We start from the raw sequence: 25859 nt of genomic DNA, 5'->3' as shown, positions 1-25859 counted from the left end.
ACGCTGTAGCATTTCTGAACCCAAGGCTCTGCATACAGCCCATATCTTGCTAATTCAGTTAATCCAAAAATATCCATAACTAAAGTTCATCCTGTCAGACATTATCGTTGTTAGAATGCTAAAGGTTCTGAGTTCAAGCTCTCTTATCGCAGAACAGCTCATCCATCTTTTCTTGGCCTGTCTATCAGAAGAACAAGGGTTAGGTTGAGGCCCTGTTTTGGGTCAGCCATCACCTCCTCCTTCATTTCCTTTCCTCTCCTCCCTTCCTTCCTCATAACTGCAATCCATCTTCTCTTGCATTAACACCAGCACTCACCTGTAGACCTGAAGGTCCAGACACAGCAGACCTATGACACAGAAATAATTGACACAACATGGTTTTTGCATTTTTCTGAATTATACTTGTAGAACAGCGTGTCCCACAAGCACCTCATGAATTGCAGATTTAAATCAGTCAACGTTTTAAAAATCACGTAGGCTCCCTTTAGAAGAAAGTCTTAATAGTCTGTTCATGTGGTTAAGGTTACACTTTTTGTACATGAACACATGTGTGTCTGTGAATCTGAAAATCAAAAACGATGCCATGAGGCACATCACTGCACAGCTGCACAGCATCTGCCCCTATCACTGTCATCACTGTTGGCTAAGTTAATGGAGATTTACATGTGTACTTATATAGCCGAGTGTGGAAGGGTAAAGGGTTTCAACAGCTCTGGTAATAACGGTTGAAACATTCTTTGATGTGGTCACTGAGGCTTCGTCTTCATTTGGTCTTGTATGTTTGTGTGTGTTAGAATAGCATAGCAGCAGTTAGAGACAGTGGAAAAACCACGTAAATATTGTGCAACGAGCATCAGTAATGAACAGTGCATTTTTGCTTTAAGCTTTCAGTACATACTCCGCTATTAATAGCAAAACAAATGCAAATCCAATATATCACAGTGTGGATATCTTAAATTATACCATTTTAACACACTCCCTTCATAAAATAGCATGGTCCCTGGTGTTCAGCAACCACACACAAACACTAATAAAAAGTTTAAGAGTCCTCTTTAATCCCAATTTAAAACAGATACTGTAACCATAATGCTTAAAAGCCACTGTGGCAGTGCCTGCAAAGTCATTCTTCAATATGTAAAGAATTATGCATGAAGGTGCTAAAGCAGAGAACAAATACCACTACAAAGCCGTAACATTTTTCATACATTTTCAATATCCCCTTCAAAAAGGATGGTGTTTGAGACCAAAAGATGAATATGAGATGACAGAATTTCAGCTTTTCTAGGTGAGCAAAAGTATAAGAAAACACAGTCTTAAAGTAAACTAAAGTAAATAATACTTAATATTTGGTTGCACATTCCTGTAATATTTGCTTGACATAATCAAACTGTTGCATTTTTCTTTGTTAATGCTTTTCCAGCCTTGTACCACAGCATCTTTCAGTTGTTATTTGTTGCAGAATTTCCACCCTCCACTCCCCCCTTTACGAGGTTATATGCTTCTCAGTTGGGTAAAGGTCTAGTGATTGACTTGGTTAGACTAAAACATTAACATTATATTGCTATATTGTTATTTGGCTTTAATTGAATCACAAGAATTATGCTAACAGAAAATAAAATTAAAACCATTAAAAGGAGTGATAGCATTGGTGAGTGTATGGAGGTGTGTGTAGCTGTGACTGGAAGGAAAGGGTCTACATGTACATGTACACACGATTATCTAAAAAAGCAAGTTGGGTAACAGCTCTGTGTTTTGTAGGAAGCAATTATCTACCCAGTCAAATCCACTTCATTTGTTTCCATTACAATTTCCCTCCACATGTCACCTGACACAACCCTGGGAGCACAGGGGTGCATTCTTGGAGAATGAAGCTAAGAGCTATAATGAAAAGCAGGCAATTGCGCACACCTCCCAAACTTTAATCACAGTATTGCCACAATGAGTTTCAGCTCCTGACTCCTGACTTATAACTGCAATCTTCAATGCTCATTAGCTCTGATGCCCTCTGTAAGATTTTCATCAGAGTTTGAATAGATGAAGTGACTCTACACTAATAAGACAAAGAAATTGCATAAGTTGTAAAATGTCTAGACAGAATGAAAAAAAAATATATTGATGGGCTTGTGAGTTTCTCAGACAAATGCGATGCCAAGACTACAAAAAACTAATAGTGTAATTTACTTAAGGTTAATTGGGGTTTCACCACAGAGTATAATTAATCAGTTATTTTTGTAATCTCCCAAAAGCTGGGATTATTAATTTGTCCAGAAAAATGGAAAGCAGCTTTTTTAAAATGGAGTTGCACATCTGGTCTGTCTGTGTAGTGATTAAAACTAAGCAGCCTGGCTGTGAGGACTCAGAGCCTCAGCTCTGTTTTATCAGCTGTCAGTAATTAGAACGTTAATATTCAACGGGTTTGTTTAGTTGTAATGGAGCAGAAAGGTGAGGTCTGTATTTACCCAGATACACAGCATCAGACGGGAGGCTGCCTAGTACCACAGAGACCCAGTGTTCACTGGGAAACCGCTGACACTTCGGTTGTGGATCGCTGGCACTGAGGACGAGGAAGCCATTAGGACATACGATAAGAAGGAGGACACTTGTCTGGGCTTGTTGGAAGATTTCCCATAGCGTCTTCCTTTTTCTCTCTCAAACACTCTCTTGTCTCTTATTTCTTTCTTTATCTCTCATTTCTACATGGATGTCTATCACAGATATTCCATTATCTGCTGTTTTGCTTATTATTTTATAGAACACTAAGTAGCAAAAGAGCTGCAGCTAAATATACACACAGTCATGGAAAAGTCTGAAACACACACAGCTACTGTCAGGATTTATATCTCGATCCATCATCATTGATAAAATCATTTCAAATCAAATTCCTGTCTTCAGAATTTTCCTACAAATAAGTGGACTAAATACGTATTATCTCTTTTCCCTCTGTCCTCTTTGTCTCAGTCTTTATCTTTCCGGGTTATCTGCAACATGGAGAACTCCCTTCCTGCCCAGTGGTATCATGATGCTTTGGCTGGATGTTTGCTCTGATTTTAAATTCAGGCCGGAAGGGTCTGTACCTTAGAAAGCATCTCTAACTCAGAAGCGTTTTTCCTGCTGCAGAATGAATCAAAAACAAAAAGGTTGCATCCTTCCCAGAGCAAAAGAACTGAAAGAGAGGAGTTCTGTCACCACATGCTCACTGGCATACTAATGACACATTAATGAAAAGCCAAATGATGAGCGCGGCAGGACACTATAGATCAGAGCAGGAGCGGTAAAACCAAGCACACTCCAGCCCTCGAGTGTCTTTCAGCCTGTCCCTAGGTGGTAGGCGGTAGATGAGCTCTACACACTCCATGTCCAGTTTGCACATATGTGTGTGGTCGTCTATGTGCCAAGTCATCACTCTATGTAACACTGGTTTGTCAAATGTCCAGCTAGCATGAAATTCACAGATGGTGTCACGTTTTGGATCACCGTCAGCTGTGGCTCTCCTTCTCCCTTTCCCCTCTCCCTCTCCTTCTTCATCTCCTGCTCCCTTTCTCTCTCTGTACCCCTTCACAGTTTTGGACTGAGTCCAATAAATCGTTCTTTTTCTCTCTTAAAAAAGCTGCCTGTTTTCAGTATGTCCTTTCCAAACAAACAGGCTAGTCTGCATGAATGCGCCCCACTGAAGCGCTAAGGTAATTATATAGATCAGATTGCCTGGGGATGTTTGGAAATTGTGACCTCAAAAAGCAGACCTTGTGGAGCACAGGTTGACCTCTGACCCTGGCAGGAGATCCCATTTCAAAAGTCTAAAGCGTATTTATAGTTTTCACTTGCACAAGCTTCAATGGTGCCCTTCAACTCTTTGCTAAATCTGATAAAACAACCCATGAGTTGTCAGTCATGTTTGCAGGTTCATGACTCTTAAATGATTTGTTGGACAGTTTTTAAAGCTGCTTTTTTCTAGATAGCAGATTTTAAAGAACCTAATTCTCAATGATGCACTGATGGTCAAGACCTCAGTGGAGAAATACTGCAAAAAATACAGAAATGGTGCTCAGGTCAATTTGACCTGAAGGTGATGAGGTGAATTAAAAATATTTAGATTAGGCTTAAAAAAAATATGATTCTAGTCCCTGACACATAACCGTGATTGTATATTTTCACACTCAGTTGTGCACACACCTGCCATGAGGCAGATAGCCAAACATGAAATATAGCTTTTCCTCTATCTTTTCCCATAAATATTACTTCTATTGCTGATATGAAATATGATAAGATGGCTACCTTTACATAAATATACAATTGCAAATGAAATGTTCCATAATTGTTTTTTTATTGCTAATATGCGATAAAATGAAAATTTATTATGGATACTTTGATTTTACAAATTACATTGGTCCTATTGATGTTTTGGGCACATCAGATAACTATTACCAAAAACAGAACAAGAACAGGTTAAAGACATTGTTTTCAATTGGCAGACCTTTCTAACAATGAAGTATGGAAGTCAATCTAGATACCACAACAAAAGAAAAACTCTAAGAACATACGAATGCATACCTGTCTTTCAGGAATGATACAATAACAAGGTTCTGAGGCTTTATAGCACTTAGTGTCTAGGTGTCTATCTCTTTTTAGTCCAGTGCGTCTTATATCATCTTATATCATCTTCTTAAACAAGTCCAGTAAAACTTAAGTCAAAGGACTAACACAGTTCCACACAATCATGAGATAAATTCAGGACCAGCTTTAGTCGGTGAATTGGGGAATGATGGTTTGCCAATATGATCATGTTTCATTGGCTATGAACTGTTTTATACCAAAGAACTGTCAAATACTCTTGATTTTACAGTAAGTGTTGATTAATTTTCTAAAACAGTACAGCATTCTAGAGCAGCATGGTTTACAATGAGTGTATTAATATAAACTTCTGATTAGAATTATGGATAGCTGTATTAATGTTTGAGGTGTGCATTAAAGTCCACCACGTTTGCACAATCATATTCAAGAATTCAACAATCCTGTGGTATAATGTGGATGAAATGTGTTGCCGGTCTCAGTGCTTTGGTGTAATCAGAGATAAAGCAGTAACTTACAACCTAAGGTTTCTCTGTAACATGTCTTGTTAAAATGAGCCAACTTTTTTTTCAGATGTTCGACAACATGAAGCAATATATCACTTTAAGATGACTATTCTTTAATTCATAATATATTCTAACCATCGGCTGTGGTGTAAGAGGAATAATGCACTTCAGGATGATTTATAACTTGTGGTAAACCTCTGCCAACACACTGATTATTTTCCCCACCATAGATAATTGTCACAAATCTGAGGATCCATAATAGGCCTAAGTGGCAGCTGTCCTCAGAAGATGTGAGTCAGTCAGTCTCTGACCCGTATCTGCCTGGTACACTGTCCCTTACTGGAAAAGGAAGTGCACGGAAATGCACTTCCTGTCAGGATATTGCGCATGAGAGCGCAACATTGAGGACAATCACCTTCAAAATTCTCACCCGGTCAGCTGCACCTGTGCTTCCTCTGTTAGAGGTTCAAAGATCAGTGTCCCAAAAGGAGCATTAAATAAATGGAACTAAACAGTGGGACATGATTCTACATTATTTTGGTGTTTTATTGTTTTATTACATGGTTTTCAACTGATTGTGTTCAGTCATGAATTCTGTTAGTTTGGTTTGTTTCTGCAGCATTGCCTTATTTACCGTGGCGTGTGTGTGTGTGTGTGTGTGTGTGTGTGTGTGTGTGTGTCTGTCTGTCTGTCTGTCTGTCTGTCTTTCTGTCTGTTTGTGTCTGTGTTGTGTTGCAGAGGTTTGGCAGGCCCGTGATGATGGGCAGAACTTTCACCAGCATTTTGACCCTGAGTTGGTGCGAGAGGAAAAGAGAACAGAGGTGGAAGTGGAGGTCAGAATTCAGGTAAAGAGTTCAGAGTTCTTCAAAAATTTCATAACATACCTTATTATAGAGTATGCACTTATACACATGCTAGTATTTGACTTTATACTTACTATAGATTTCCAAAATCTTAAAAATAAAACTACATGTAGTCCAAAAGTGGAGGTCCATTCTACCATGAACAATTTCAAGACAAAAACCTGAAAGAAATTATTACAAAAACAACAATTATTTTCCTCACAGTAGTATGCCACATAATTTGCAAAACTAACGTGATTAGTTCTCAGACAGATTCACTTGTGTACATACTGTAGTTCCCTCAGAATTACTTTATAATTCTTTGTGTGTTTACTTTTAGTGGTTAAAGACAGAAATGATGTAATGATGTGGTGGAGACTAGCTTAAAAGCAGGCAAGAAAATTTTCAGTTTAAATTTTATGCAATGCAGAGTAATTGGATAATTAGCATAAATAGTTCATTTTCATGTCTAACTTCTCACATTTAAAAATACTTCTCACGTTTAAAAAACTGCTGAGGTAGATAATAGCTGACTATTTTACTAATACTAAAGAAATAAAAGTAGACATATTAACCATAAAATAAATTTATTGAATGCAAAGGAAAAATACTTACTGTATATACTTAACTTTATTTACTTATTTGTTTATTTGTTTATTTATTTGATATGATTTTGAATTGTCTGTTGCAGTCCCAGTATCAGCTATGGTAAAATTTACCCTGAAAAGTATATCATCTGTGTGTCATACTGAGAATCTAGACTTAATGTTGTTCACATTCATAACATACTTTTGTTAGCAGTTTTATTAGTAGTGTACATAGCACGTCGTTCCTAACACAGTCATTGAGTCTATATAATGGTGACACAAAGTGATAGAGGAAACTGGCTCTGTATGCTGGAAGGATGAATGTTAGAACTAAGTAAATTGTCACAGGTTTTTGATAACGTATGGACACAATGTTTGAATTTCACTGTCATATGAAGCAACTGAAGAATGAACCACCACAGTGTTAGTTAATTAATGCATTAGGTAAGGAATAAAACCTGAAGAGATTTATTATATCTTATCTTACAGCAATTTGACAATTTGCCTTCCAATATCAGACAGTCATCAGTTTTAACATTTTTAAAATCAGGTTATGTGGTGCATTCACCATGGTAAGCAATTAATATGAATATATTAATATGAACTGGTATTATGATATTCATAGCTGTGAGAAACACTCTCTGAGCCATGCTTCTTATGGTAAACACATTCAACTGCCCCTGTAGTATAATGAACAAATAAATATCACCTGTATAAAATTTGGCATGAATATCCGTATATTAACTGATGAAATCAAAATAGTCAGAAGCTGTTATATGGAGGATTTATTTATTCTTTTAGCAGATATACATACCAGAGAACAGACCAAATTTAGATTAAACTCCAACTTTTAACTGCTTGTTTCTCCACAGGTAGATGAGCTGATGAGGCAGGAACTGAAGAACCTCAAATTGGTAATTGACCGAGACAAGGGCAAAAAGAAGAAAAAAGGGAAGAAGGCTAATAAAAAGGTGATAAACCCCAGCACACTGCTCTCACTGATATTAATGTGAAATAAGGGCTGTATCGCTCAGATTGCACTGACAGTGATGTTGCTCAGCACCTGATAGGAAGAAACTAGTTTGTTTTATGCCCTTTGCTTGAATTCATCTGCAGTTCTTCCCCACACAGCATGCAGTGTAAATACATACAGGATTTGAAGTGGATTATTGATGTTAGAGTGATGAAAGCCAGTGGTGAGTCACACACTGACCACTAGGAACAGATAGGCAGATAGACAGTCTTGCCCTTGTCAGTTTGTGTTTTGATAGGACTCCACGTTCCCACCACCTTTGGCACAAACACGTGCACACAACAACACACACACACACACACACACACACACACACACACTCACACACAAACATGCTACAGGGAGGCCAGATGTGGGTTTTGTTGGTGCATAAGAAGCAGGATGTTGAAGTTGATGTTTCTTCCCAAAACAATTGTATGCTGTAGTAAACATCCAAAGAGAAATTCTCACCAAGGCATTCACATTTAAAGCTATTTAAGACTTTGAAATGGCCCAGATTTGTAATTATTGTGCTTATATATGTGTGCGTGTGTATACATACATGGCGGATGCTGTGCATGTCTGTTTTTCCATTGTATATAATATACAAGCCAACTCCATTTCTGCATTTTCTAGAGTGAATTTTGCTGTTTCTCCCTCTTCCAAACACTCTTCACAAGGACGTATTGCGTGTCTGCACAAGCGAATATTTCCAATACATACTTGGCACGTGGATACAGTGGTATCTTACGCTCAACATTTTTGACTCACAAATCAGCCTTTTACTTTCTCATGTGGAATGTATGTATGCACAGAGATGGATATTAATCAGATTTTCTGCACCTTGAGTACACATCTGTTACTGTTTAATTATGGGATGAATCAAACTTTGATTAATTTGTGTAATAATTAATTACTAATGTGTAATTCTTTCTTCTTCTAAAGACTGGTCTGTCTCTGTAACAATACATCCTAAATGTTATGTTACAACAGGATTGATTTTCCTTGCCAAGTACAAGATGATATTTATAATAGGGATGTGAATCATATTTAAAATGATACGTAGCCAGGTGGTTTAACATTGGTGGAAAACACAACCCAATATTATTATTATTATTATTATTATTATTATTATTATTATTATTATTTATTCATAATTACACTTATTTGCTTATTTGACCGACTCCTTGAACAGAATAGGTTTGATCCAAATGTTAATAAATCAAAAATAAGTATTAAAAATATCAGGAATAAAATATATCAATACTTTCAAACATGAATAATTCATAAATTCATCAGCTGGCAAATCAAGCTATTAATAGCTCCAATGTGCACAGTTCCATGTTATGTTTGCCATGAAATGAAATTAACTTGGATTAAAAGCACAGTATTTTTTAAATCAAATATATAGCAAGCCAATTGTGTGTACTAATACAGACTATGAAAAATAAGAAAGGTTAGACTTTCTGCAGCAATGGATTTTATTCTTTCCTGATAATATCATGAAGCATTTAGTTTGCTCCTTTGACAAAAAGTCTTTGGCTTTCACCATGAAATTCACCATAAATACTTTATTTGAGTCTGGCCAGTTTCTTCATTTTCTCTTGATGATGTGAGCTGATGGTGTGTTGTTTTAGAGCATTAGAGTTATATAACTGTGTTTTGTGATCCACAATCAAGTAAGGTCACCTACACCAGTACTAAATCCCTTCCTGATTCGGATTGTCTAGCATCCGTTCTAGATAAGTATTATACCTAGAAAAATACTACAAAAGGTCAGACCACGTCCTTGGTACATATGAGTCATTCAGTAGTAGAAGTAAGTAGAGGAAATAAGTAGAGGACCAGTATTGAGCTGCTATTATCAACAGAAAAACATAGTCTGACACATTTAAACAAATCTATCAAACTGACAAATTCTTTATAGAATATTTAGGTAGTTTCGAGCTGAGTGTGTGCGTGGAATATATTCCTAACTACTAAATGTTATGTTTAAATAATTTCTCATGGTTCAGGAACTTCAGTTTTATTAGTATAAGGAATAAATGATGGTATACTGTTTGCCAGAGGAAAAACTATATTCCTAAAAAATGAAAGAAATGAAGGCATGTACAAAGTGTTGTATAATTACCAATGTTTACAACTATGCACAATATAAAACAACAACACACCCAGGCTTACTACATAGTGTTGACATTTTAAGTGTGTGATAGAGATTCCCTCCCTTTTTTTCCTGGCCAACAGATGACATAAGAGATCTCTTTGTTTTTGAGAAATACACTCTGTGCTTGATATTCAGTGTTGACTCTCCTCTGACCCTGAGGACATACTGTTATAAGAAGCCAGTCCTTGGCTGACTTTATACACAATATTTTTGTTTCTTATTGGAATGGACACACACTGCAGCGACATGGCAAGCATTGCACAATTTTCTAACTGCTCGTATATATTTATTTATTTATTTATTTATTTCATTTTTAAAATGATTTAAAAGGTTAGGGTGCTTGCTCTTAGAGCAAAAATGCTGTACGAGTACATTTTTTTCTGATTAGCAATTGCTATGTTTGGTGGCTGTCCTGTTTTAAACTACTACAAAAACAGCTTATTATTCAGTAATTCAACTTGTGTTCCACAACACACACTAATAAATACACACAATAAAATGTTATTGCTGGCAAAACAAGTGAAGCCGTAGAATCATATAATTGAGTGGTTATCTACCTAGAACAGAATGTCTACTCAAGGTTTATTCCATAACTAAAGCATACATATTAGTCATACAGTTTTAAATATAACTACTTCACCCCAAAGCTCTTATCAATCCTCACACTGTACCTCGCTCCATCAGATCTACAGCACTACTCGACTGCTCCCACTACACGACTGCTTTTGTGTTCTGGCTGGCTGGCTTTAAACGACAGGTGAAGACCAACCTCTTCCTGATAAAATTAAATTAGCTCTTATTTTAACAGTTTTAGGTTGATGGTTTCAATTCAAGTCAAGTCAAGAAGCTTAGCTTAGCATAGTACATAGTGAAATGAGACAACGTTTCTCCAGGACCATGGTGCTATATAGAACAGGGACAGAGTTATGGACTTAAGTAAGTTAGTCCTAGCCACATAAAGTGCATCTGTGCAACCTGGTGCAAACAGTGCAAGACAAAAGACAGTGCAAACAAACAACACAAGACATTACACAAAAGACAATACACAAAAGCAGCGCCGACCCATGTACATACTGTATATTATATAGTACATGTGCAGAAATACTGGAATGAACACCTAATTAAGCAGTAAGTCTGTAACCTAGTGAACCAGTGTTAACGTATTCAGTAATAGAGACGTAAAAGCACTTTTGTACGCCACACTGGATAAGGGTGTCTGCCAAATGCCATAAATGTAAATGTCATTTAGACTTCATTAGTGTGTCATCAGACACTTAACTGCTGTCATTTAAAAAGATTTAAGAATTTTAGCTGATTGACTGACAATAAGAATTTAAAATCAGGGAGTTTCACATTTTCATTCTTAAACAAAAAGTCATAATTACACTTTTAACCACCCTGAAGTACAGGCAGTGTAGGTAATACAGTGCAGTGAGATGCACCAAAATCACATGATGTGTCACACAATCAGCAAATATTACAGGGAAATTCCTTCTAACTCAGGGTTCCAGTGTTCCAGTGACTGCATTCAGGCCTGTATTCAGTGCATCACCAATCAGGGTGATAAACAAACAGAGTCATTTCTGGTTCATGGGCTCCTATCAGGAAAACTTTGAAACTGTGTTTATAAGCATTTGCACGAGTGCATTGCTCTCCATGGGCCAGATGTTTTGTCAAGTGTCATTTTTGCAAACATTGGTTTGCAACATTGCAGTCGTGTTCCTGGGTCGAGCATATTTACCAGCCAGCACACTGACAGATTTAAGCCAAAACAGCGGCTTCAAACAATCCAGCTATATTATGAATTGATAGCTGATTGACTGTCATTGCCCACGTCTGACATGTTTATATCTGCTGTTTCTCAATTTAGAAGAAGAAGAAAGCAAAAAAGAGTGGAAAGAAGAAAAAGAAGAAAGAGAAAGATTTTACAGCAGACAGGTTGGTAATAAAGCCAAACTTTTAAATATATATATATATGAAAAACATGTTTACAAGGGATTATGTATTTTAAATGTCTATTAAAAAGCCCACTCAAGGATGTGATTGTGGGTTGTTTTGAGACATGAATCAAGTTTTAGTGTTTTATGTGGTCAGGCTTTTAAATTACTCCAACAGTGAACTTTAAATCTCCTACAGTTAAACATCTTACACTTTTTTACTATCTCTAGCATTTTATATGCTAAGAAACAACAACACCACTTGACTATATACAGTTAGAAAGGACATTTTCTTATAATCACACTCTCTGATAGCCAGAAGAGGATGGGTTCCCTTTTGAATCTGGATCTCCTCAAGATTTTTTCCTCATATCATCTAAGGGAGTTTTCCTCTATTGCCTCTGGTTTGCTCATTGGAGATAAATATACATTTTGTTGTAAATTTAGTATACATTTCTGTAAAGCTGCTTTGAGACAATGTCAATTTTCTACACAGATTTTACACATTTTCTATACATTTTTAATCTGTCAGACACACACACACAAACACACACACACACTGAACATGTTTATATATAATTCTCAGCTACATCATTCGAGTTCATAATTGGTCTCATCAAGATCCCCTGTATCACCCTTTCTATCTAACATCACTTAACCATCTATAGCCACATAGTAATACAAGATTAGCTCTACTTTATTTTCTGGGATTTTTCAAATTCTGGAAAGATCAGAAAAATTCACCATATGCGCATGAACATCAATCGGCAGTGCAACATTTGCAAGACATGTACAAGTTTCTATTTTTAATATTAATGTAATGATTATTTTTAGAGATCCAACAGAGATATAAAGCCCTGCGGTCAGTGTATAAAGTGTGTGGTCTCTGTGGGCTATATGGAGAGACAGCTCTGTAAATAAAAGCAGATTTATCTTGTGAATCCTGGGCCAGTTTGTCTAGAAATATGGTAGAAATATAGTTTTATTTTTGAACTCAGTAAAATAGTGATTAGTTTAGGCTACTGGAGCCAGTGATGATAGATAAAAAAAATAGTCTGCCTTATATTTTGTTGATTATAAAATTTGTTTTCATAGAAAAATTCACACTTACTCACACAATTATTAAGTATCACTATAATATCTCACACTTATGCGATCCTAATCTCCATGCACACTTTTAGATACAGATACTGTGTGTGTGTGTGTGTGTGTGTGTGTGTGTGTGTGTGTGTGTGTTCATATTATAATTCATAACCAATTAAACCCATATGTTCTTTTTACAACATCTCATTCCAGTTGTTGCTGTTATAGTGGCAGTTAGAATACTTCTGGGAGATTTTCACAAGATTTTTTTGTGGGGAATTGGCCATTCAGCCAAAAGAGCATTAGTGAGTTCAGGCACTGATGTGAGGTGAGGAAGTGTAGGGTGCAATCAGCTGTATTCCAGTTTGCCTAAAGGTGTTCAGTGGGATTGAGGTCAGGGCACTCAAGATCTTCCATTCCACCCTTGGCACACCGTGTCTTCATGGAGCTTTGTGCACAGGCCTTTGTCATGCAGGAACATGTTTGGTCTCCTTAATTCCAGTAAAGAGAAACTGTAATGCTATAATATTCAAATACACTCAGTACAATCATGTGCTTTAAACTTTCTGGTAACAGTTTGAAGAGGAACCACATATGTGACTGACCATCAGGTGTCCACAAACTTCTGGTCATACAGTGTATATGTTGTGAAACATGTGTGAAGAGACATGTGTCTTATAAAGGGTTAAACTTGATTCTCTGATTTATCTCATGGCTCTGTATGATGTGTCTGCTTCTTTTTTGTATCTTCCTTTCATCCCTGGCTATAATTTATACAATGCTACCCAGAGGATCTTGGCTCAGTTACTTCTCATTTGCCCTCAGCTTATTTTTTAGACTGGAATTCTGGAATTCTGTCAGGTTACTGTCTGTAAAAATGTCCATTTAAAGCCTGGAAGATTTAGCAGTAAAAGGACTGTGACGCTGAAGAGCGAGAAATAGCTTCAGATGTAGTAAAATGTGGCATGAGTCTATAATGGGAGGGCTGTGTAATGACGTAATGGATAATATTTCAGATGCAGTTTGAGTGATTCATCTTCCTCGTACTTAACTTCTCCTTTGCTTTGTTTTCCATTTTTCCATCTCTCTCCCTCCCTATCTCTGTAGGACTATTGAATCACTATATGAGGAGCTCGTTCTGGAAGGCATCCTGATTCAGCCGATGACCGTAAAATTATGTGATTACCTCGGTATTAAACAGTCACATACACTCATGACTCTCTTGCCAGTTCATATGTGATACATGTTAAATCTTTTCTGGAAAGGGTTCAAGCCTGCCTTCCTTTTGAAGTGTGTTCACTGTCCAATATGGCTATAGTTAGCCAAGTGTGTACTTAATACCATAAGGTCGTTTTTTGCTCAATGCTAAACCTTTGCCCACATCTCAAAACTCTTGCATCTGTAACTCAGGCCCCAGTAAGATAGATCAATAGCGCTTGGCTCACAGTGATATCTGATGCTATACTGTCACCACCACAGACTGATTCATAATCTGTTTGTGTACGTGTGTTTCTCTTCCTCAATGGGAGACAATGGGTGCCTCAACAATACAATACCCAGTAAAGTAAAAACAGAAGTTACCAGGAGAGTTAATCTCGTTTGCTGCTTCCTCAGTTGGTCTTGATTACGTGCTGTCAGTAGTAATACACATGCTCATATGCACGGCCTCTTTCAGGTCAGAGAAATATATTTAGAGAAGTCAAAAAAACATTTCAGAAATCATGTGAGGCATTTTTAACATCACCACTGTACATGGTTTCTTGTGTAATGCAGTTCCAGATGCTTTCGGCCGGCTTATTAACTGGCCGTATACAAACAGTGCATAAGCAAATGTGCCTTTACAGTGAAGTTCTTAAAGTTTCACTTCATGTTTAAACCTTTTCCAGTACTGGGTGTGGTTCTGTACATAGAAACCACAGCAGTTCTGACATGTTAAATATCCCATTTTGATGTTGTTTGGTTGAGTAAGCAGTGCTGCCACAGCAACACAATGTAATGAGGGCAAACAGCCAGAGATACTCATTTATCTGGCAATCTTGATGCTATAAGGAAAACATGAATCAATGCCCTCTCTGTGTCTCTTTTTATATATCTGTTTCTCTGTCCAGGTGAGTGCAGTTGCTCATATCTGTAAAAGTCCATCCACAAACTGCAGTGATGTACCATAACCAGACTTTTAATATTAGTCACTGACTTACATCATGGTTTTATATGCTCCAAGTGCTTCGGTTTTAATCCTGCTTGTGTAAATTGTATCTGTCTCTCCAGGGGAATACAGTTACCTGGGTACAAGCCTCAGGCAGGCAGACATTGAGCCCATGCCATCCCTTTCAGACGTCAGACAGCTCATTGCTCTGTACGGCGTGCTGCCTCTGGGTGAGTAAGTGTTTCCCATGTCTACTCACTCTATCCCAGGATGCTTCCTATAATCCTCACCAGAAATCAATCTACATGGGTCTGATAATATCTACCTGATAATAGGAGTAAATATGCAGTCAATCATGGGATCATGTGGAAGCAAAAGTATAAGGACAAAACAAAACTCATTTCGGATCACAAAGAGGTTTTGTTTTCACTTCGGGGTGAAACAAGATGATGGATTGGATCTATTGTGTGTCAAAAAAATGGTCTAAAGGGACGCTAATGAACACCCTGGGAACTAGAGTGGCTCCCATGAATTTTTCAGGAGCATTACTGTTAAAGCTTTGTGTGCGTGTGTGTTGTGTGTTATACAGTGCATGCCCTTCTGAACTGTATCTGACCCTATTGTGGATTATTGTGCAGTCCGGCCTCTTTTGTCACTTTCTCTACAGTGAGCAAGCAATTAGAGGAGAGCACACCGGTGTCTGGTATCACACCGTCCTCTGCTCTCCCACTGTCCTTTTCTCTTCTCTTTCCCCCGATTTAATAACCCGTCAGAAGACTTTCACACCCGCACACGTGTTTAGAGCCCTGGTGCACTATAACCCCTAACAACGCTCAGCAGCCCAGAGTCCCAGATAGCACTGTGTTACCACATAAACAGCCTCTACGGCACTAAAACAATGAGAGATCAGTCAGCGGTTTAAAAATAATCACACACAGGAGGGCTCGTGGCCTGTGATCAGGACTCAGCAAGGGAGAGTGATGGAGACCCCTAAGGTCTTTCATCACCTCTGTGCCAGGGGAGAAAGAAAGCAGGAGGGATAGAGACTCTATAAGCAGTGAAAAAAGTGAAAGAGTGAAAGATGAGAAGAAAATGCAGTAAGGTTTGAAGACTATTTCTAATAATCTTATTAGATCAGAGTTGTGACGTAGGTTTCCAAAAACATATAAAAATTTGATGCAGAAGTGAACAAATGGTAGCAAATGGAAGCTTTTTGGCGCCATTCTCCTGTGATAAGTCTGTTCATGGTGTCTTCAACAGAGAAGCAAATCAGAGCTTGGGTAATTTAGCATATGTTTATGATCACTGTCCCTGCTGGCAGACTGTTTGGATTGAGGCCTGTTCAGAAGCAGCCCTAAGGCAGGTTTACTCTGCCATTAGTGCAGTGTTTAGGCTTCTTCGCTGATGCTGCACTGAGCACACTCCATTTGTTTCAATTGCTCGGCTGTATTTGTGTCTGTCAATCCCTACAACGACATTCCCACGCAGAGAGGAGGTGGGGAAACATCTGCCATGCCATCAACAAAACTAGATTATGCCGTGTGGAAATGGATCAGAGTGGATATTAAGTGTAGCAGTACCGTATGACTTCACACGACTTCGTGTTTTGGTTTTGGATTTTTCAATATGTGTATAACTGCTTTCTAATTCTGGGTATAGGGAAGTAAGAACACCCAGTACATGCACACACTCACGTCTCATGCTGTGGAGAATTAGCTGTTTATATCGCCCCCTGCTGCACAGGCCCCAGGTGAGGTTTTTTCAGTCATGGTAATAATTACAGTAAACACCCTGAACCTCTAGCTAACCAGGAAAGCTCAATTTTATTGAAAGAGAATTATCATTAAATGTCATCTTGTGCAACTCTGCAATTTTCAAAGCAACTAAATGAAAGTTGTTTGAGAATAAACTGAACTGTTTAGAAGAGGATTAACTGCCAGATGTTATTTATTTCCAGCCTAGGACTGGTTGGGGTTAAACATAAATTCTTCCCTGAAGAACATTCAATTTAGGGGTTTTAAGTAAGGAGTGTGTTTTGCTGACATCACAGAGATTCACTGCTATTGAAAGCATAATAGTGTTTAAGTAGGAAGAAAAATAGGAACATTCTCAAACATGAGTGTACACATAATGGTGTGAAGGATTTAGTGTTTTCCTCATTCATTGTTTTCTATGGACATTAAGTTCATATAGATAAAAAATTTCCAATGTAATGGAAACAGTTAATGTTGGAGTCAGAGCTCCTGTAATACAACGCCGCTAGATGACTTATGGCAGAAACTCGATTCCTCTACTTCATTGATAAACATTATGGTGTTGATTGAGGTCAGTGGTATTAGCGTGTTTAAGTTTAAAGCTCTGAAACCTGAACAATATGTACAGACAGACTAACAGACTAAAGCATTGGTCTCTTTAGTTTCCCACTAGTGCTACTGTCCACAAGCATTCAGCATTGTGGGTAATGTAGGAAAGCTGTAGTCAAAGTGAGAATAGTAATTATAAAATAACTCTTTTAAGATCTGTATAAATTAGTACTTATTTTTTCAATGAAAATATTCAAATAGTTTTAAAACATTAAATAATCCATGCTAGCTGGCCCAGCAAAACAAACCCACTCACCATAATAAAAGGCCTGTGTGGTAGGATTAGGCTATTGGGAAGGATTTGCAGGGAGCCATGTGATTGCCCTGCACTTATTGCACTCACAACAGCCTGGATGGATGTATATACGTGTAGCCGGATGTTTGTGTGTGTATCACTCACCTACACACCACTTCCTGGTCCCATTCAGAATATTCAACCGTGTTTTCCTTCAATTTTACCCCAGAGACCCATTAAACTATTGTTCTTTTATTACAGAGCATTGTACTTCCCAAGCTATCAAACTTTAAGTTAAAGTACAAAATAAAGGCAAAATCAAAACACCTACAGACACTGACAGTTGGACTATGAACATGACAGGGATTGTTTTTTTTATGTTTAAGTTTTAAGCAGTTATTATTATTATTATTATTATTATTATTATTATTATTATTATTATTATTATTATTATTATTTTTATTATTATTATTATTATTATTATTATTATTATTATTGCATGTGTGTCAATGAAACATGCTAATGTGGGTATTAATTATTATAATAAAAAATCCCTTTTAAGAGTCACTCCTATAATCTGACTATTCTCTTACATTCATTTTAATTAGTGTATTTGTGATCGTGAACAGTTCCTGATAATCTCATGGTAGAAATGTCTATGCTGTGGTGCTGCTTTCAGGCTCTCAGTTTGTACATGAGAGAGGACCTCTAATCCGCTCTGTGCTGCTAGCTGGTCCATCAGGCGTGGGTAAAAAGATGCTGCTTCATGCCCTGTGCACAGAGACGGGCGCAAATCTGTTCAACCTCTCCCCTGCCAACCTGACAGGCAAATACCCAGGCAGGAGTGGCCTCCAGTACCTCCTGCATATGGTCATGAAGGTGAGGAAGGGCTGCTGTTTCTTCTTCTTCTTTTTCTTCTTATTCTTCTTCTTCTTCTTCTTCCTCAGATGAAAAGATGCCTTAAAAGTCATGGATCGTTTTATCTGATTTTTCCTTTTTTTTTTTTTAACTAAGAAATAAGCGATAAAAATTAACATGCCCCTGTGATACACCAAAGCGCTTCCTGGAATGCAGTCATATTAAATTGTGTCAAGTCATATCAAGTTAAATGATGGAAAATATATATAAAAAATTAGGGCCATTCTAATCATTAAGTGATAAGCCACACAGTGTCTGCATTATAGAAAGTCTCCAACATCGGACGTTGTCAATTAAAATCAATTAAATATGTACTTTTAAAAAAGTCACATGTACTGCATATTAATAATAATACACAGAACCACTGCTATCAGTTAAAGCTTCCCTGTGCTGTTCTTACGCATTTACTTATTTATTTATTTATTTATTTATTTATTAAGGCTAATTTTTAAATGGTGCATAATCATTTTATATGATGTGCACGAATGTTTAAGTTAGGAATAAAACACAATGATGACATGATGACATGGTGTTGTGATTCATGCCCATCATGTTTTATTCCTTTTAGCCACTTCCGCTACAGCAATTTGTCATAGATTAGCATTTTGTATCAATTAAAGAACTTTTATAGTCATTTTTAATGTTATGTGATGTCTATGAAACAAGTAAGTTCTTGTTATCACTTATGTTATAGCAGCTAAGTTCAAACCTACAGGAACAGCTTTACCTCTCATACAAAGCACTGACAATGGAGACTCATTCTATAAAAGTCAAATAAAGGTCTCTTCACAGAAAGCTTCACTAGATCATCTGATATTTTTTTTTATTGATAAATCAGATTTTTTTTCGAAATCTCCTTATTATCATTCTTAGTTTATGAAGTCCTGCTGAATGAGCGGTTGCTATAAAAACTATAAATAATGTTATGTAGAGAATGAGCTTTAATATAAATGTCAGATTTGTATGACAGTCTACACTATTGTCAGAGCTGCTATTGCTTAAAATTAATCAACGCCTTCTGATCAATCAAATCTGAGAATTAGGCAGTGTTTGAATTTCACCTCATGACATTTTATTTCTAACAAATGCCACCAAAGTCACTTTTATTCAGTACAAATGGCGCCTCGGAGATAAGAAGCTTTTTTTGCACGTTGCTTTACTTTTACATATGGTGTAATCATTAAATAATATACAGTGTGTATACATACAGTACATGAGTTTTAATGTATGTGCAATCTAGTAATGTTAGGTGAGTGTGTTTGACACGTTAACTACAAATAGTTCCTTTAGTATTTTTTTCCTCATTGATTGCAAAATACTCAAGCACTTTTGACCAAACAACTCAAAGTCATAGTGAGATGAAAGGTCAGGCTTCTCTCGCTCTGTTTGCTGTTCCGCCTCCAAACCCCACAACGGCACGCACATCCAAACAGGTTGCTTACTGTGTCACAGAAGCCACAAACGTTCAGTGCTTGACATCCTCAAGTTTGACATTTCCCCAAAAATATAAACATAAACAGATGTGGGTTTTTAATGAGGAAATGAAAGCTGAGAGAATTTGTCCCCATGTTGCCTTTTTCTGCTTTCTCACAAACTGTGCAGTGTATAAAGATCTTTAAGAGTGTAGTTTTTTATGAAGGGTTAATGAGTTGTGCTGAGAAGGAGAAGGAGGAAAGAGAAGCTTTGTGGAGCAGCTCAGGTGGAGTTCAGCTGGGTTTGCAGATAAACCGCATTAAGAACCTGTTTGCACACATTTCTTTCAGCACCTTTCTAAGTGCATGCTGGGTGAAGAATAGTGTCCTATCACAACTTCCTGCTTACTCTGCCATTAAGAAACAAATGGACCACCTTCCTATCTGCTGCTAGACTCTCTACTTAGGCCTTATCTTCCAGATGCATCTGTACACACACACACACAGAGTAAAAACACAAGCCATCTATGGACTTGGGTAATCGACAATGTTTTTGCTATGTTTTAGTGTCCGAATAGAGCGACCATGTTTGTGAGAACACTGACGATTACAGTCGCTGTTGTCTCTGCACCGGGTGTCTGGTTTGCTGAGATTCTGCATGTTTACTGTCATGTTTTGCCAGGTGGCTCGCCAGCTGCAGCCCTCTGTCATTTGGATTGGAGACGCTGAGAAAACATTCTACAAAAAAGTCCCAAAACCAGAGAAAGAGGTATGTCTGCCAACTGGGCTGTATTTTCAGATCACAAACACCCGCAGAGACATTCATGCACACAATAGCTGAAAAAAAATGATAACAGGTGTTCCTCTGATGTGAATTAACTTCTATATTCCATTATGGAGTCATGTCAACACTCAAGATGTGCCCATTGACTGACATCATTAACCTATACTGCTCTCTTGTGGCTGGAATGATACATTACCTAGATTCTCCATCTGCTTCTCTGTTTAAACCTTACTGCTGAATCCAAAGCTGGAACCCAAAAGACTGAAGAAAGACCTGGCAAAAGTGGTAAAGTCCATTAAAGTGGAGGATCGTGTGCTGCTGGTCGGGACGTCTCGCAGACCTTTTGATGCAGATCTCAAAGCATTGTGTAAAGTTTACAAAAAGATTATCCTGATTCCCAGACCAGACTATGCTTCAAGACTGAGTAAGTTTGGGTATATAACTCAGAAAAGAGTCTTGCTGTATAAGAGATGGTGGGAGCAGTCGAGTAGTGCTTCTTATCTATTGTATCTGTTTTAAAAACACACCATTTTCTAAAATCTATATGCCACAAAGAAATGTAATTATTCTTGTTTTAATCATAAACATATTTTGAACCTGATTAGTATGCATTGTATGCATTATCTTTTTCTGCAAATGGACCAAGCATGAAAGTGTCTTTTTCCTTTTCCAAAGTTACAGCTAATCTGAATTTTTTTTTATCTTGTTGGCTCTTTGTATATATGTTTTCAATATGTGTTCACTTATATTTACTGGATTTTTGAACTAAAAATAAGAACATTTTCATGCACTTTTCAAGCACTTTTGACCATGTCTCAAAGCAGCTTTTTTAAAGAAATGTAAATAAAATTTATATTTATCCCTATTGGCTAAATCCCTGAAAGATATAAAGAACCCTTGAGAATCAAAAGGGAACCCATCATCATCTGTCAGCTGTTAAAGCCAATGGTTCAGCATGTTGTGCATTCTGCTTTTCTGCTCAGCATGTTTTTGTCAGTTTGAGCCAGTCTGGCCATTCTACTGACCTCTGACCTCTTTCTTCTGACCCACTCTGGCTGTTGTGCTTGAAAATCTCAAGAGATTAGCAGTTTCAGAAATACTGGAACCAGCAAGCATGCCACATTTAAAGTGACAGAGATCAGGCTTGTGTGAATCATCAACTGTATAGATGTTCCTATTAAAGTGTGTGGAATTGCTGTATGAAAAAGCAACAGTCATAATCATCAGTAATAATAGTGAACTGTATATTAGGGTTTAGTTGAATCCCTGTGGCTGTTTAACTAGAATGTAGTGGTGTGTGTGTGTGTGTGTGTGTGTGTGTGTGTGTGTGTGTGTAGATCTATGGAAAGAGCTCCTCAGGGTGCGAGGTGTTCAGCTCAGCCCCTCTCTGGACCTCAGCTCTTTGGCCAAAGTCACAGACGGCTACACTCAGGGTCACATCCTACAGGCTGTACAGAGTGTCCTGACTTCCCAACGTCTCAGTCGGCAAACTAAGAAAGCCCTCACGGCGCTGGAGTTTATCCCTCCTCTTGCCAGACATGACCCCATCTACAAAGAGGAGGAAGAGGCTTTTAAGGTTGGAGACAAGCAGCATGACGTGTCTGAAACAAATCTTTTTTTTTTCCATTTAAGTTATGAAACCATCAACCATATAAAATATGAAACTATAATTTGATTTATGACATGATGTTATGATATGATGTTGCTAGTGTTCATACCTATCCAAGGCTACATGGTTAGTGTTCATACCTAGCCAAGGCTACACGTTTAGTGTTCATACCTATCCAAGGCTACATGGTTAGTGTTCATACCTAGCCAAGGCTACATGGTTAGTGTTCATACCTAGCCAAGGCTACATGGTTAGTGTTCATACCTATCCAAGGCTACATGGTTAGTGTTCATACCTATCCAAGGCTACATGGTTAGTGTTCATACCTATCCAAGGCTACATGGTTAGTGTTCATACCTAGCCAAGGCTACATGGTTAGTGTTCATACCTATCCAAGGCTACATGGTTAGTGTTCATACCTAGCCAAGGCTACACAGTGTTCATACCTAGCCAAGGCTACATGGTTAGTGTTCATACCTAGCCAAGGCTACACAGTGTTCATACCTAGCCAAGGCTACATGGTTAGTGTTCATACCTAGCCAAGGCTACATGGTTAGTGTTCATACCTAGCCAAGGCTACACAGGCAGCATTTATTAAACCCAAGAAGAACAGATTAATCTTATATAGCAGCAGCTTTGGCACTAGCTTTGGCAAGTAATGTGGTGTGATAGAGGAGAGCTGATTGGTTCGTGGTAATACGCCATGAGAATATTAGGAAGAAAATTAAGGGGAAAATGCAATAATTATGGATATTATGGATATAATTATGATCTGCTAATAAAAAAAAAAAAAACAGTAATAAAACACATTGATGTGTGCAGTTATAGAAACTTTCTGCTGTTAAAGAGGCATCACCCCACCGTTTTTATGTTCCTATCAGATATTCTAGTATAGAGTTGCATTAGATTAGATTTAATCCACTATTCTCTAGACCTCAGAATTATAGTACATGCAAGTTACTTTAATGTAAAAACAAAGAAAGAAAGAAAACAAATAAATGGATAAATAAATAAATAAATAAATAAATAAATAAATAAATAAATAAATAAATGTGTTGTTGTTGTTGTTGTTGTATTGTCTCCTGGCAGATTTGGTACAGCAGGACTCCAATGGGCAAGAAACGAGCCCGGGCAGGAAAGGCATATCAAGAAGCAGCAGAGCTGAAAAAAGGAAAGAAGAAACATGGAAAAGGCATAAAAACAGCAACAGAGATGAAGAGGAAAAAGAAAAAGAAGTGAAGGTTTCTCTGTTTTAACAAAAGCTTGCATTGATTTTCTGTTCAGAACATCAGAACTGTTCAGTTTAATTCAATGTCTTTAAGTTTCTTTCCTAGATCAGCTTTAATTTTATTATTGTTTTTATTTATACTGTATAAATTATATGTCATGGTTTCATGTAAAACCTGAAGACACTTGAACAAAAACTTGGAACTGCAATTCCTCTTCTGGCCACTGGGGAGCAGCAGCAGGCTTTCTCGTCATTCTTTCTGCTGCATTATAGCCTCCAAGATATTGTTTTTCATTTACTTCCCTAGATTGTAGCATTAAGAAATATTTTAATTCGACATCATAAATACACAAAGTATTCATGATAATCATTAATAGAGGAATTAAGTTTCAGTTTGCTAATCCAATGTCAAAAGAACAATAAATAAATAAAAAAAATCTTAGAAATCAGCTTTGTGACAATTAACTTCTCTTGTGTGTACATTTATGTGTCTTTATCTGAAAGATAGATTCTAAATGGATTTAATTTATAGAATAGAAAATAGATAAACAAATAGAGAATTAAGAAGTTTATTTACCTTTTCCTTTAAATTTACCTTTTCCGCATATTGTAATGTTACAGCATGGAATTGAAATGGACTTAAATATATCAATTTGTAGCTTCTTAATGAAAACTGCTTATCATTAGCACATTTTCCCAGTAGATGATTTTATGGCTCTGAATTTATTGCTCTATTTTGTCCCATCTCACCCTTTTATGAAAAAGTTTTAATTTAATTACAATCCACAAGACAATTTTAATTTAGGACACAGACTATAAATTCATTAGGTGTGCCAGATTAGTACCTTTTCAGGTTAGTCCTGGCCTACGGGTCATATGTTTGATACACCGCTGCAGTATTTAGTGCATGTGGTATTGATATTGTGCACACGTAATATTGCCGGCACCCTGAAGACCCTCTAGATTATGGTCTTGGGATTTGATTGTTTAAAGATGGATTAAAAGAATCAGCAGTGCTTAATTTCATTACATTTGCATTGCAGCGTCTTGCCAGCTGAAAATAATGATGGAGAAATGAATCATATTAAAGATATGTGTTGTGTTGTGGCAGTGTCTCTCCTGAGCAGTCTCATTTAGCTCCTCGGCGATGGAGCTGATAATTAGCCTGTGTAATGGGCCGCCATGCCCGTGGGTGCCAGCATGACTGCGCTGCATCGTCTCGGCCCAACTGACAGGATCATTCTGTGCCCGATGTGCACGTGCCAGTCTGTTCCACCAAGCAGCTGACCCACTTCCTCTTCCTACTCTTTTCCACTGTTCTCCTCTTTCTAATGGAGTTCCAGACTAGATACGAATGTTCTCATATTAAACCCATTTCTCTTCTCTCAGTCTTTTCTTGTATGCATCTCTCGATCCTTCCATGTTACCCGCTTCCCTCGTGCTCGGCGCCAGGTGGGTTTATAGAGCATGACAAACACACTCAAGACTCTGTGCTCCTTCCAGCTTCGACTCACATCTAATTGAATTATTCAGGAGGGTGTGTGTGGATGTGTGTGTTCTCATCCTGAAAGCCCTGAAGCTAAGTATCAAGCTATGATAAGTGAGATTTTTTTTTTTACCTCTTTTCTAATTCAAATGTTAAAGCACATCTGCTAAAGTGCACTCATTTATAAAGGCCATCTATTGTGTACCTTTCAGTAATGAAGCATGCAGTCCAGTGCACAGCGGCTGTATCTGTTGCTGACATTACTCAGTCGTAAGAATGAATTTTTCGGCTCATTTCGACACTTCGTTTTTAATTAATCTGCCCCTTTTGACTGCTCGCTGTTCTCATAGGTAATTTCATAACCCTGCATCTTCCCTTCAGGAGCGATTCTAATTAAACATTATTCTAATTGGATTAGTCACGTGCATCTTTTCATTGAGAGCATAATGCAGTGCTAAAACAAAGAACATCGTTACAAGGAGCTTTTGAACCTTCATGTCTCAGTGAGTTTGTTGTCTAAGGCTTCAGGGTCAGTGCCTTTCTTGCAGCACAGTTTTTCCTGCAGCTAGTCACAACTGTTTATGGTGATGCATCCAGATCCTCACACTCCTCTCTGTCATGTGACCTTACCAAACCTTGTAAGGCTCTGGCCTTACAACTGACCCTTAGGGTTAAGAGCGAGACATACCCAATTAAAACGTTTTCTCTCACTTAATGGAGATCGTAAAAGTGAGCTTTTGGCAGGAGGTCCCTGGGAACAGGACCTGTCATAGCTGACTATGTCTGATTGTGTGGAGAACACAAGCTGCTCAGATGTTATAAACATGTTACAACAGTCCATGACCTCTGCTCTGCTGTGCAATGCCACATCCTATTTTCCATAGATGTCATTTTGAATGCTTCAATTACTGAACAATTAGCCAGCTGGGTATTATAAAACAAAGCAATTAATGTTATGCTAATAAGCATGATTTCTAGAAA

At 37.6% G+C, this 25859-nt stretch overlaps 1 protein-coding gene across 2 annotated transcripts in view; it reads left to right on the top strand.

Moving 5' to 3' along the window:
- Positions 1–23765, top strand: part of iqca1 (IQ motif containing with AAA domain 1) — a 42845-nt gene extending 19080 nt beyond the window's left edge. The window contains exons 10-19 of one of the 2 annotated variants that reach the window (XM_060868570.1): positions 5811–5917; positions 7374–7472; positions 11548–11615; positions 13805–13887; positions 14966–15073; positions 18121–18320; positions 20454–20540; positions 20802–20979; positions 21893–22131; positions 23254–23765. In XM_060868570.1, coding sequence (XP_060724553.1) covers positions 5811–5917; positions 7374–7472; positions 11548–11615; positions 13805–13887; positions 14966–15073; positions 18121–18320; positions 20454–20540; positions 20802–20979; positions 21893–22131; positions 23254–23403 — 1319 coding nt within the window. In that variant the 3' untranslated portion in view covers positions 23404–23765. Of the gene's footprint in view, positions 1–5810; positions 5918–7373; positions 7473–11547; positions 11616–13804; positions 13888–14965; positions 15074–18120; positions 18321–20453; positions 20541–20755; positions 20980–21892; positions 22132–23253 lie in introns of those variants that run through there. The other variant, XM_060868571.1, reaches the window with a different exon arrangement.
- Positions 23766–25859: the final 2094 nt, after the last annotated feature.

Source organism: Tachysurus vachellii, chromosome 4 (assembly GCF_030014155.1).
Source record: "Tachysurus vachellii isolate PV-2020 chromosome 4, HZAU_Pvac_v1, whole genome shotgun sequence".
NCBI classification, from domain to species: domain Eukaryota; kingdom Metazoa; phylum Chordata; class Actinopteri; order Siluriformes; family Bagridae; genus Tachysurus; species Tachysurus vachellii.
This window is presented reverse-complemented; position numbering and strand designations above follow the sequence as displayed.